Genomic DNA, 13,906 nt, shown 5'->3' on the forward strand with positions numbered 1-13,906 from the left:
TCAGGGATATGATAGATGATATGAAACGTCCAAATATAAGACTCATTGGTGTCCCAGAAGGGGAAGAAAAGGGTAAAGGTCTAGGAAGAGTATTCAAAGAAATTGTTGGGGAAAACTTCCCAAATCTTCTAAACAACATAAATACACAGATCATAAATGCTCAGCGAACTCCAAATAGAATAAATCCAAATAAACCCACTCCGAGACATATACTGATCACACTGTCAAACACAGAAGAGAAGGAGCAAGTTCTGAAAGCAGCAAGAGAAAAGCAATTCACCACATACAAAGGAAACAGCATAAGACTAAGTAGTGACTACTCAGCAGCCACCATGGAGGTGAGAAGGCAGTGGCACGATATATTTAAAATTCTGAGTGAGAAAAATTTCCAGCCAAGAATACTTTATCCAGCAAAGCTCTCCTTCAAATTCGAGGGAGAGCTTAAATTTTTCACAGACAAACAAATGCTGAGAGAATTTGCTAACAAGAGACCTGCCCTACTGGAGATACTAAAGGGAGCCCTACAGACAGAGAAACAAAGACAGGACACAGAGACTTGGAGAAAGGTTCAGTACTAAAGAGATTCGGTATGGGTACAATAAAGGATATTAATAGAGAGAGGGGGAAAATATGGCAAACATAAACCAAAGGATAAGATGGCCGATTCAAGAAATGCCTTCACGGTTATAACGTTGAATGTAAATGGATTAAACTCCCCAATTAAAAGATATAGATTCGCAGAATGGATCAAAAAAAATGAACCATCAATATGTTGCATACAAGAGACTCATCTTAGACACAGGGACACAAAGAAACTGAAAGTGAAAGGATGGAAAAAAATATTTCATGCAAGCTACAGCCAAAAGAAAGCAGGTGTAGCAAGATTAATCTCAGATAAAACAGACTTCAAATGCAGGGATGTTCTGAGAGACAAAGAAGGCCACTACATACTAATAAAAGGGGCAATTCAGCAAGAAGAAATAACAATCGTAAATGTCTACGCACCCAATCAAGGTGCCACAAAATACATGAGAGAAACACTGGCAAAACTAAAGGAAGCAATTGATGTTTCCACAATAATTGTGGGAGACTTCAACACATCACTCTCTCCTATAGATAGATCAACCAGACAGAAGACCAATAAGGAAATTGAAAACCTAAACAATCTGATAACTGAATTAGATTTAACAGACATATACAGGACATTACATCCCAAATCACCAGGATACACATACTTTTCTAGTGCTCACGGAACTTTCTCCAGAATAGATCATATGCTGGGACATAAAACAAGCCTCAATAAATTTAAAAAGATTGAAATTATTCAAAGCACATTCTCTGACCACAATGGAATACAATTAGAAGTCAATAACCATCAGAGACTTAGAAAATTCATAAATACCTGGAGGTTAAACAACACACTCCTAAACAATCAGTGGGTTAAAGAAGAAAAAGCAAGAGAAATCGCTAAATATATAGAGACGAACGAAAATGAGAACACAACATACCAAAACCTATGGGATGCAGCAAAAGCAGTGCTAAGGGGGAAATTTATAGCACTAAACGCATATATTAAAAAGGAAGAAAGAGCCAAAATCAAAGAACTAATGGATCAACTGAAGAAGCTAGAAAATGAACAGCAAACCAATCCTAAACCAAGTAGAAGAAAAGAAATAACAAGGATTAAAGCAGAAAGAAATGACATAGAGAACAAAAAAACAATAGAGAGGATAAATATCACCAAAAGCTGGTTCTTTGAGAAGATCAACAATATTGACAAGCCCCTAGCTAGACTGACAAAATCAAAAAGAGAGAAGACCCATATAAACAAAATAATGAATGAAAAAGGTGACATAACTGCAGATCCTGAAGAAATTAAAAAAATTATAAGAGGATATTATGAACAACTGTATGGCAACAAACTGGACAATGTAGAAGAAATGGACAATTTCCTGGAAACATATGAACAACCTAGACTGACCAGAGAAGAAATAGAAGACCTCAACCAACCCATCACAAGCAAAGAGATCCAATCAGTCATCAAAAATCTTCCCACAAATAAATGCCCAGGGCCAGATGGCTTCACAGGGGAATTCTACCAAACTTTCCAGAAAGAACTGACACCAATCTTACTCAAACTCTTTCAAAACATTGAAGAAAATGGAACACTACCTAACTCATTTTATGAAGCTAACATCAATCTAATACCAAAACCAGGCAAAGATGCTACAAAAAATGAAAACTACCAGCCAATCTCCCTAATGAATATAGATGCAAAAATCCTCAACAAAATACTTGCAAATCAAATCCAAATACACATTAAAAAAATCATACACCATGACCAAGTGGGGTTCATTCCAGGCATGCAAGGATGGTTCAACATAAGAAAATCAATCAATGTATTACAACACATTAAAAACTCGAAAGGGAAAAATCAATTGATCATCTCAATAGATGCTGAAAAAGCATTTGACAAAATCCAACATCCGTTTTTGATAAAAACACTTCAAAAGGTAGGAATTGAAGGAAACTTCCTCAACATGATAAAGAGCATATATGAAAAACCCACAGCCAGCATAGTACTCAATGGTGAGAGACTGAAAGCCTTCCCTCTAAGATCAGGAACAAGACAAGGATGCCCGCTGTCACCACTGTTATTCAACATTGTGCTGGAAGTGCTAGCCAGGGCAATCCGGCAAGACAAAGAAATAAAAGGCATCCAAATTGGAAAAGAAGAAGTAAAACTGTCATTGTTTGCAGATGATATGATCTTATATCTAGAAATCCCTGAGAAATCGACGATACAGCTACTAGAGCTAATAAACAAATTTAGCAAAGTAGCGGGATACAAGATTAATGCACATAAGTCAGTAATGTTTCTATATGCTAGAAATGAACAAACTGAAGAGACACTCAAGAAAAAGATACCATTTTCAATAGCAACTAAAAAAATCAAGTACCTAGGAATCAACTTAACCAAAGATGTAAAAGACCTATACAAAGAAAACTACATAACTCTACTAAAAGAAATAGAAGGGGACCTTAAAAGATGGAAAAATATTCCATGTTCATGGATAGGAAGGCTAAATGTCATTAAGATGTCAATTCTACCCAAACTCATCTACAGATTCAATGCAATCCCAATCAAAATTCCAACAACCTACTTTGCAGACTTGGAAAAGCTAGTTATCAAATTTATTTGGAAAGGGAAGATGCTCGAATTGCTAAAGACACTCTAAAAAAGAAAAACGAAGTGAGAGGACTTACACTTCCTGACTTTGAAGCTTATTATAAAGCCACAGTTGCCAAAACAGCATGGTACTGGCACAAAGATAGACATATAGATCAATGGAATCGAATTGAGAATTCAGAGATAGACCCTCAGATCTATGGCCGACTGATCTTTGATAAGGCCCCCAAAGTCACTGAACTGAGCCATAATGGTCTTTTCAACAAATGGGTCTGGGAGAGTTGGATATCCATATCCAAAAGAATGAAAGAGGACCCCTACCTCACCCCCTACACAAAAATTAACTCAAAATGGACCAAAGATCTCAATATAAAAGAAAGTACCATAAAACTCCTAGAAGATAATGTAGGAAAACATCTTCAAGACCTTGTATTAGGCGGCCACTTCCTAGACTTTACACCCAAAGCACAAGCAACAAAAGAGAAAATAGATAAATGGGAACTCCTCAAGCTTAGAAGTTTCTGCACCTCAAAGGAATTTCTCAAAAAGGTAAAGAGGCAGCCAACTCAATGGGAAAAAATTTTTGGAAACCACGTATGTGACAAAAGACTGATATCTTGCATATATAAAGAAATCCTACAACTCAATGACAATAGTACAGACAGCCCAATTATAAAATGGGCAAAAGATATGAAAAGACAGTTCTCTGAAGAGGAAATACAAATGGCCAAGAAACACATGAAAAAATGTTCAGCTTCACTAGCTATTAGAGAGATGCAAATTAAAACCACAATGAGATACCATCTAATACCGGTTAGAATGGCTGCCATTAAACAAACAGGAAACTACAAATGCTGGAGGGGATGTGGAGAAATTGGAACTCTTATTCATTGTTGGTGGGACTGTATAATGGTTCAGCCACTCTGGAAGTCAGTCTGGCAGTTCCTTAGAAAACTAGATATAGAGCTACCATTCGATCCAGCGATTGCACTTCTCGGTCTATACCCGGAAGATCGGAAAGCAGTGACACGAACATCTGCACGCCAATGTTCATAGCAGCATTATTCACAATTGCCAAGAGATGGAAACAACCCAAATGTCCTTCAACAGATGAGTGGATAAATAAAATGTGGTATATACACACGATGGAATACTACACGGCAGTAAGAAGGAACGATCTTGTGAAACATATGACAACATGGATGAACCTTGAAGACATAATGCTGAGCGAAATAAGCCAGGCACAAAAAGAGAAATATTATATGCTACCACTAATGTGAACTTTGAAAAATGTAAAACAAATGGTTTATAATGTAGAATGTAGGGGAACTAGCAGTAGAGAGCAATTAAGGAAGGGGGAACAATAATCCAAGAAGAACAGATAAGCTATTTAACGTTCTGGGGATGCCCAGAAATGACTATGGTCTGTAAATTTCTGATGGATATAGTAGGAACAAGTTCACAGAAATGTTGCTATATTATGTAACTTTCTTGGGGTAAAGTAGGAACATGTTGGAAGTTAAGCAGTTATCTTAGGTTAGTTGTCTTTTTCTTACTCCCTTGTTATGGTCTCTTTGAAATGTTCTTTTATTGTATGTTTGTTTTCTTTTTAACTTTTTTTTTCATACAGTTGATTTAAAAAAGAAGGGAAAGTTAAAAAAAAAAGAGAAAAAAAAAGAAAGAAAAACAAGGAAAAAAAAAAGATGTAGTGCCCCCTTGAGGAGCCTGTGGAGAATGCAGGGGTATTCGCCTACCCCACCTCCATGGTTGCTAACATGACCACAGACATAGGGGACTGGTGGTTTGATGGGTTGAGCCCTCTACCATAAGTTTTACCCTTGGGAAGACGGTTGCTGCAAAGGAGAGGCTAGGCCTCCCTATATTTGTGCCTAAGAGTCTCCTCCTGAGTTCCTCTTTGTTGCTCAGATGTGGCCCTCTCTCTCTGGCTAAGCCAACTTGAAAGGTGAAATCACTGCCCTCCCCCCTACGTGGGATCAGACACCCAGGGGAGTGAATCTCCCTGGCAACGTGGAATATGACTCCCGGGGAGGAATGTAGACCCGGCATCATGGGACAGAGAACATCTTCTTGACCAAAAGGGGGATGTGAAAGGAAATGAAATAAGCTTCAGTGGCAGAGAGATTCCAAAAGGAGCCGAGAGGTCACTCTGGTGGGCACTCTTACGCACACTTTAGACAACCCTTTTTAGGTTCTAAAGAATTGGGGTAGCTGGTGGTGGATACCTGAAACTATCAAACTACAACCCAGAACCCATGAATCTCGAAGACAGTTGTATAAAAATGTAGCTTATGAGGGGTGACAATGGGATTGGGAAAGCCATAAGGACCACACTCCACTTTGTCTAGTTTATGGATGGATGAGTAGAAAAATAGGGGAAGGAAACAAACAGACAAAGGTACCCAGTGTTCTTTTTTACTTCAATTGCTCTTTTTCACTCTAATTATTATTCTTGTTATTTTTGTGTGTGTGCTAATGAAGGTGTCAGGGATTGATTTAGGTGATGAATGTACAACTATGTAATGGTAATGTAAACAATCGAAAGTACGATTTGTTTTGTATGACTGCGTCGTATGTGAATATATCTCAATAAAATGATGATTAAAAAAAAAAAAAAACAAAGTTCATTGCAAAATTTATGTCAATACAAAAAAAAACCCTGAACAATACAAATATTTAACAATAGAGGATGTTGGACTGATAAGATATAATTAATAACCATCATGAATAACCCTGAATGAAATTGATTGATAAAGAGCTATATCCACATGGATAGTAATTAAAAACATAATGCTGAGTTAAAAAAAAAAGCAAGTTTCTTTTTTTACATTATGATTTCTTTTCTATCATGAACATATTTCAAAACAATGTTATCTATTGCTTATACATAAATGTATTTCCAGGACAAATCATAACAGAGGTTGTTTCTAAGGAGTAAGGAAGAGAAACCCAAACTTTAATTTTACCTATAATGTTTTAACTTCTATAAAATAATCTGAAGGTGGCAAATAAATGGATAATTATCATATTATTCTCTGTACTTTTCAACATTTTTTGTTTTATTTTAGTCAAAAAAAAAAAAAATGAAAAAGAGGGGAAAAAAAGAGAAATAGGAGGACATATACCCAAATGGTGGGATTATGGGTGAATTCAGACTGATGGAAGTTTAGGGACATTGGGAATTCAGTGTGACCTACTTGTGGTCATCTGACATCCACCTCAGCTTTTCTTATGTGCTATAGTGAATGGGATCACCATCTAACTAGTCTCTCAAGTCAAGAAACATCAATGACATCTTTGATGACTCCTCTCCGTCACATATCGACACATTTTAATCAGTCACCTTTCCATTTTCCCCTTCTGAAGTGTCAGCCCTTAAAGGCACATATGGAGTCATGGTTACCTTTGCCATCCCCATGCATAGCAGTCTAGTGTATAGAAACTACTCAATAAATGTTCTGAGAGCATGTATGTGATGGGTGAGGCCTGGGAAAGAAGTTAGTAAAAGTTTAGAACAGGTTGGGGAGTTTGGTCTTTATTCTAAAAGCATTGATAAAATATTAAAATTGTCCCCAGCAAGAAGTTACCAACTTTCAATTTATATTATTACTAACTCTTTTACTATTAAAAGGTAGGCTCAGGTCTACATTCTCAATACAGCTTTAATGAATATAACATCAAAGACATCAAGATATTGACCATAATGATACTGTAATCTATTTCACCTCTCTTTCCATAATGTTTTCCAGAAATTATAAAATTGATAAAGAGCAAAGTAAATTAAAATAACAGATATTCCTGCTCCCCTAGTTAATATTAAGGTTAATTTTATTTACCTTCGGAGTAAAGAGGCATTATTCAGATACTTTATTTACCTCTAATCAAAAGCTAGTGATGGAAAGATTTTGCCTTAAACATTGCAGATTGTTTTTGGAAGGTTTGATTACACCACTAGAGCAGCCTGGAAAGTGCCTAAAATAAATGAATCTTAAATGTATCACAGCTTATTTCTCCAAGCTTTGTTGCTTACCTGTATTAGGCCTGAGCTTTGTTGCTTACCTGTATTAGGCCCGGCATAATTTCCGGTAAAAGCATGTTAAGGGTTTCCTTGGACACTCTCTCTATCACTTTTGTTTGCATTTTGATTGCAGCCAGATTGATTGGGTAATCTGCAGTTTGGATGATAGGACAAAGCACTTTGATGCACTGCTCTGGACTAATTGAAGTGGCCAATACTGATGCAGCTTCCTCAGCTGATCTTACCACCTAGAACAAACATGAAATTGAAGCCAGAAAGCATTTTTTCCATGTGTTATACTGTGTCCCTGAAAGTACATACTTCATGAAATATTTACTGTAACTTGATATCTGGGATTTTCTTTGAGAATACTTCAGTAAATACACAAACATAAAAAGTAGGGATGCAGATAAACAGAACTGGCAAAATGTCAATAACTGTTGTACATGATTCAACTATTCTTCCTTCTTTTGGGTATGTTAAAACTTTTAAAAAGAAAAAAAAAGTTACTGCTGCCTACAATAATTTCGAGGTCAAATTGTGTTCCAGTTGTGCTGGGGGATGGAGGCTCTATTTATATGGACCAGAATGTGAACGGAGTTCCATGGTTCAGGTAAGCTGAGGTCCTGGTCATTATTAGAACCTTCAACTCCAGGACTGCTTGTGCCCTTTTTATCACATCAATTAAAAAAAAATGAAATTCTTCTCATTAATGTGTTAAGTATTATCAAAAGTTGACATACTATCCTCCCTTCTGTTCGTAATAATTTTCTTTCCTTCTGTATTTGGGTTGGGGAGGATAAGACACAGGTTTTGCAAAAGAAGAGAAGAAACGTTTACCTGTCATCTCACTAGAACCTTTCATGTAAAGATGGTGTTAAAAACGCAAACATTTTTGCTTTTGATGCCGCATTAGGAATGTCTCACTTATGACCTCAATCTGTGAGAGGTGCTTAGAAAGGCACAATGGAAAATACATAGGAAGTCAGAACACCCAGGGCTAATTTAAACAGCAACACCACGAGGATGTCAATTGTCTCTTGTCAAAATAGAGTTGCTACAGGATTTATTTAGGTTATGAAGTGGAAAACTAAAGAACAAATATTAGTTACTGTTTTTAAACTTTCACAGTAAGATGCTACAGATGTACCACGATTAAATACCAGCTGATGTGTGAAAATCCAGATATATTTAAAAATTATCACTTACTCTCCTATAAGATTCACAATCAAATCCCTGATGAAGCAAATTACTGTGAGGGTTTCAATTTTCCATATTCTTATCTACACCTGTCTATTTTCTACTTTAGTCATCCTAGTGGGTATGAAGTAGTATCTCACTGTGGTTTTGATCTGCACTTCCCTAGTAACTAATGATGCTGAACATCTTTTCATGTGCTTATTGGCCATTTGTATATCTTCTTTGGAGAAGCATCTATTCAGATCCTTTGCCAAGTTTCTAATTGGGCTATCTTACTGTTGAGCTTTAAGAATTCTTTATACATTCTGGATACTAATCTCTTATCAATTGTATGATTTGCAAAATTTCCTTCCATTCTGTGGGTTGTCTTTTCATTTTCTTGATAGTGTCCCTTAAAGCATGAAAGTTTTAAATTAGATGATGTCCAATTTCGTTGTTGTTTTTCATTGGCTGCTTGTATTTCTGGTGTTATATCTAAGAAATCACTGCCTAATCCAATGTAACAAAGATTTACACCTATGTTTTCTTCTAAGAGTATAGTTTTTGCTTACATTTTGATTTGATCCATATCACAGCTATTTTACCTTTTCTTTTTTTGACTGGTCTCTTTCTTACGTCTTGGTTCTACAGAGACACGTGACGCTATTGATCTGGTGCTTTCTCTTGAGAAATGCAGTCCCTACTTGAAATTTCCTTCTGTAATTACTTCTGAGATTTTAATAAAAATCCTTATGGTTATCTAATTAATCAATGTCATTAGGGAAGAGGGAAGATACCATATCTTTAAAGTAATGAGATAGCTTTATAGGACTCTTTCATGAAAACTCTTCTCATTACATTATTGAATACATTTGTAACAGATATATAGCTCCTAGAAGCAATTTATCACTTTAGAGTAACAATGATTTATTTCTTCATTAGTTATTTAAAAAAATTTAATTCTCATCACTAAATGGAAAGTGAAGATAAGGTTGGTAAGCTCTAGGTAAAGAACTAAAAGTGAAATGAGAGGGAGAAAATGCAATCAGACAGAATATTTCTAGAGTTGGCTCACTTAAGGTGAAAGGCCATGATATGACCATAATTCATTTAATGCAAAAGAATACATGCTGGTATTTCAATCACTTATTACCTGGAATATGGAGGTAAGTGTTCATTAAGAAAATGATACGAGTACTTTTCAAGCACTGTTTACATATTTCATGCGATAGTACCAGTAGCAGTGAGAGCAAAATAATAATTTAACTGTTAGGTAACTTACCTCCTTATGAGGATCTTTATGTGCTTCCAATGTTTTCATGACAGTTAGTTCTGCATAGTTTTTAAATCTTGCTGGTTGGTGCCTCAAGATTTCTCTTAAAACTTTTAAAGCCAAAGCCCTGATTGTAGGCTAGGGAAAGACATTTTAATGTTAATGGGTTGTAGACATCTTTTAAATTTTCAATATCTTTAACTGATGGGTCTTAATACTGGGAGAAAACCATAGAAAACTGCATAAGAATATGGCATATTAATAACAGTTTTCACATCTCCAACTGAACACTAATATTACACTTTTTATATACGTAAGAAATCAAGAACCGTATCTAGTAAAAAAGGAAGTTTTATTTCTGAACTTAAATATGCAAAACAAGTAACTATATTCTCCTTTGAGAATTCAGTCTGCAACATTTTATTTTTCCTGGTGTGAACTATTCAAAATTGTTGAACTACTATTTCATTGCTACAATTAGGTTTAAAAGAAAAAGTACTTTTTCAGTCAAACTTTCATATAGAAGGAAACAGTAGAACAGACTCATTTCCCAATTTCCAAATCTGTGCAGCACCTGATTAAAAGGAAGTGATAGGTAATCCAAAAGTGATGGGGAGACAGGCTATTGTTTATATTTTCTGCCATTTACCTCTTTATCCCCAAGGGTTTCAAGCAATAAAAGCAATATTGTTTTGAAGTGTTCATCCCAAACACTAAAAGATTCTTCCTGTGTCAGTTTCATGAGCTCGTAGAGGGCGATCTTTCTTTCTTCTACCCGTTCATTATGGTTAGATAGCTCCTTCAACAACTCTGCAACCAGGTCAGAATGGTCTAGGGAAAGATCTGTTACAGGGACAAGAAATTAATTCTGTAACTTTATAGGTCAACACTCACAAGCATTGGGATGATGACTTTATAACATTATGAAATAGGCATAATGTTGGTTGTAAAAAAAGAGAAAAAAGACATCAAATAATACTTTCAAATTTTGTCATCCCCCAAAACACCAATGGTATATTTTCAAAACTTTTTATAATGAAAAATATATATAAGAAAGAATAGTATAATGAACTCCCACATGCCCATCACCAAAATGTAACAATTATCAAGATTTTACCATTCTTACTTCGTATCAGTCCCCTCCTTTTCTGAAATATTTCTGATAAATCCCAAATATGTTATTTCATCACTACCTACTTCAGTATGCATCTCTACAGTGTCATGCCAGGAGGCTCACAATTTCTGGGGTACCCTACTTTTAGTGATGCTAACACTGATTATTTGATTTAAAGAGTGACAGCCTAATCCTACCACTGTAAAATTCCCATCAACTTTATAACTAATGGTTTCTTCCTCTCATTGTTGCTGAGACAACTGTTTTATAAGAAGTTAAAAATGATGATTTTTCTAATTATACTATTCCTTCCATGGGCTAAATTCTTTTATAGAGAATAACTTTAGAGCTACTAATAACTAGAGATATTTGATTGCCCTAAAATACAGTTTAATAGAAAAGGAAGAATAAATTACTTTTAAATTTCAGAGTCAAGAGTTAGGCCCAATGGTTACCAAGGAGTTTCAATTTGTTTTTGCTTTCTTTTTTTTTTTTTTTTTTTTTCTCATTAAACTTTGTTTTAATGGGTCTCAAAATTCTGTGACAGATTTTTGGTCATTGTTTCCATTTAAAAAGTACTGATTTTAAAAACTAATAACTTAAAACTGCCACACAAAAACAAATGGTCCACAAAACATTCCTTTCCTTCTGAAAGTTTTACGATGCATTGTTATCATTAACCAGTCTTTTACTATTAAACTTAAATGGCCAATTGAGACAAACAGTTCTGAGACTGTTCTTCCACCACTGATTAAAACTGGGGTGGCAGGTGTTATAGGTAATATTCATTTAGCCTTCTGAGCTTTCTGGGCAGACTTGGTGACCTTGCCAGCTCCAGCAGCCTTCTTGTCCACAGCCTTGATGACACCCACAGCAACTGTCTGTCTCATATCCCGAACAGCAAAACGACCCAGAGGAGGATAATCAGAGAAGCTCTCAACACACATGGGCTTGCCAGGAACCATATCAACGATGGCAGCATCACCAGATTTCAGAAATTTGGGGCCATCTTCCAGCTTCTTACCAGAACGACGATCAATCTTCTCCTTCAGCTCAGCAAACTTGCAAGCAATGTGAGCTGTGTGAGAATCCAGCACAGGTGCATAGCCAGCACTGATTTGGCCTGGATGGTTCAGAATAATCACCTGAGCAGTAAAACCAGCTGCTTCCATCGGTGGATCGTTTTTGCTGTCACCAGCCACATTGCCACGACGAACATCTTTTACAGACACGTTCTTGACATTGAAGCCCACGTTGTCCCCGGGAAGAGCTTCACTCAAAGCTTCATGGTGCATCTCAACAGACTTGACTTCAGTTGTAACGTTGACTGGAGCAAAGGTGACCACCATGCCCGGTTTGAGAACACCAGTCTCCACTCGGCCCACAGGGACAGTACCAATACCACCAATTTTGTAGACATCCTGAAGAGGCAGACGCAAGGGTTTGTCAGTTGGACGAGTGGGTGGCAGGATGCAATCCAAAGCTTCAAGCAGTGTGGTTCCACTGGCATTGCCATCCTTACGGGTGACTTTCCATCCCTTGAACCAAGGCATGTTAGCACTTGGCTCCAGCATGTTGTCACCATTCCAACCAGAAATTGGCACAAATGCTACTGTGTCGGGGTTGTAGCCAATTTTCTTAATGTAGGTGCTGACTTCCTTAACGATTTCCTCGTATCTCTTCTGGCTGTAGGGTGGCTCAGTAGAATCCATTTTGTTAACACCAACAATTAGTTGTTTCACACCCAGTGTGTAAGCCAGAAGAGCATGCTCACGGGTCTGCCCATTCTTGGAGATACCAGCTTCAAATTCACCAACACCAGCAGCAACAATCAGGACAGCACAGTCAGCCTGAGATGTGCCTGTAATCATGTTTTTAATAAAGTCTCTGTGCCCTGGGGCATCAATGATGGTCACATAGTACTTGCTGGTCTCAAATTTCCACAGGGAGATATCAATGGTAATACCACGCTCACGTTCAGCTTTCAGTTTATCCAAGACCCAGGCATATTTGAAGGACCCCTTTCCCATCTCAGCAGCCTCCTTCTCAAATTTTTCGATGGTTCTTTTGTCGATTCCACCACATTTGTAGATCAGGTGGCCAGTAGTGGTGGATTTGCCCGAATCTACGTGTCCAATAACGACAATGTTGATATGAGTCTTTTCCTTTCCCATTTTGGCTTAAGAATCAGGGATGGTTTTCACGACACCTGTGTTCTGGCGGCAAACCCGTTGCGGAAAAAAAAAAGCTGCTTTCTTTTTTAAAGTATAATTATGAACTCATAAATTTTATGAGTGTTAAAGAATACTTATTATATTGCAATGAGTCACTGGATACCACTGGATACTACTTTGAATCATCTTTGCAGGAACAGCAGTTAAATCTAAAAGCTCACACTAAGGAACATGATAAAATACCACAGTTCTTCCTAAATTCTTTTGATCAAATACATGACAAATTCAGGCCTTGAGGGATCTAGGCAGGCAGTGACTTGAGTTTTGTGTCATAGAATCATTTCCATTCTAACTCTTTCCTGGGAATAAAACAACCAAAGCATATGCTGCCTGAGACTGCAGGGTTCACCTGGCACCACTGCCTCTCCCAAGTCTCCTATACAGAGAGAAGATACCATGAAGCTGTATGCTCTGTGAATCCACTGGCAGGAGTATGCTGGCCTTTTCATGAAAAGGGCTGCACATTCACGCTGATTACAGTAGACCAGGGAAGTTTTGTGGACCTGGCATTTGGGAGAGGACTGTTGCCTACAAAAGGAAAGGATAAAGGAAAAAAACACTCTTCCCAAAACTGAATCTGGAAATTGTGGTTTGCCAGATGGTTCACTACTGGCCCATAAGAACAGAAGCTACTCTGTGCTCACCCTGCAAGCTGGTTAGCCACTGCCCTAGAGACATCAATGGCCTGATGTTATAAATCTGAGGGAACCCAAAACTACAAGATGGGAAAGAAAAATTATATTTCACTTAAGGGAGTCAGGTGGGAAAGGAAATCACAATGAACAACTAGCTGGTTGAAGTAAAACTAACAGAAGATAAGGAAAGGAAATGCAACCAAATGTAAAGACAATATTCACTGATTATTAAAAAGGAAGTTTGT

At 37.0% G+C, this 13,906-nt stretch overlaps 2 protein-coding genes across 16 annotated transcripts in view; both read right to left on the reverse strand.

The window, feature by feature from the left end:
• The window catches only part of CLASP2 (cytoplasmic linker associated protein 2), a 279,413-nt gene that overhangs the window by 22,908 nt on the left and 242,599 nt on the right, over positions 1–13,906 (reverse strand). For all 15 annotated transcript variants that reach the window (XM_037846856.1, XM_037846829.1, XM_037846847.1 and 12 more), the window contains 3 exons: positions 10,328–10,521; positions 9,688–9,816; positions 7,268–7,474 (listed from right to left, as the gene is read on the reverse strand). In XM_037846856.1, the coding sequence (XP_037702784.1) occupies positions 7,268–7,474; positions 9,688–9,816; positions 10,328–10,521 (530 nt within the window). The remainder of the gene's footprint in view (positions 1–7,267; positions 7,475–9,687; positions 9,817–10,327; positions 10,522–13,906) is intronic.
• Positions 11,513–13,025, reverse strand: LOC119542271 (elongation factor 1-alpha 1-like). Its single transcript, XM_037846876.1, has one exon. It carries the CDS (start codon positions 12,964–12,966, stop codon positions 11,578–11,580), a length of 1,389 nt encoding a protein of 462 aa, XP_037702804.1. The 5' UTR covers positions 12,967–13,025; the 3' UTR covers positions 11,513–11,577.

The sequence above is a fragment of the Choloepus didactylus genome, chromosome 1 (assembly GCF_015220235.1).
Source record: "Choloepus didactylus isolate mChoDid1 chromosome 1, mChoDid1.pri, whole genome shotgun sequence".
Classification (NCBI taxonomy): domain Eukaryota; kingdom Metazoa; phylum Chordata; class Mammalia; order Pilosa; family Megalonychidae; genus Choloepus; species Choloepus didactylus.

What these genes read in the sequence shown, in the direction of transcription:
- LOC119542271 (XM_037846876.1), bottom strand. Translation starts at nt 12,966, where the DNA reads ATGGGAAAGGAAAAGACTCATATCAACATTGTCGTTATTGGACACGTA.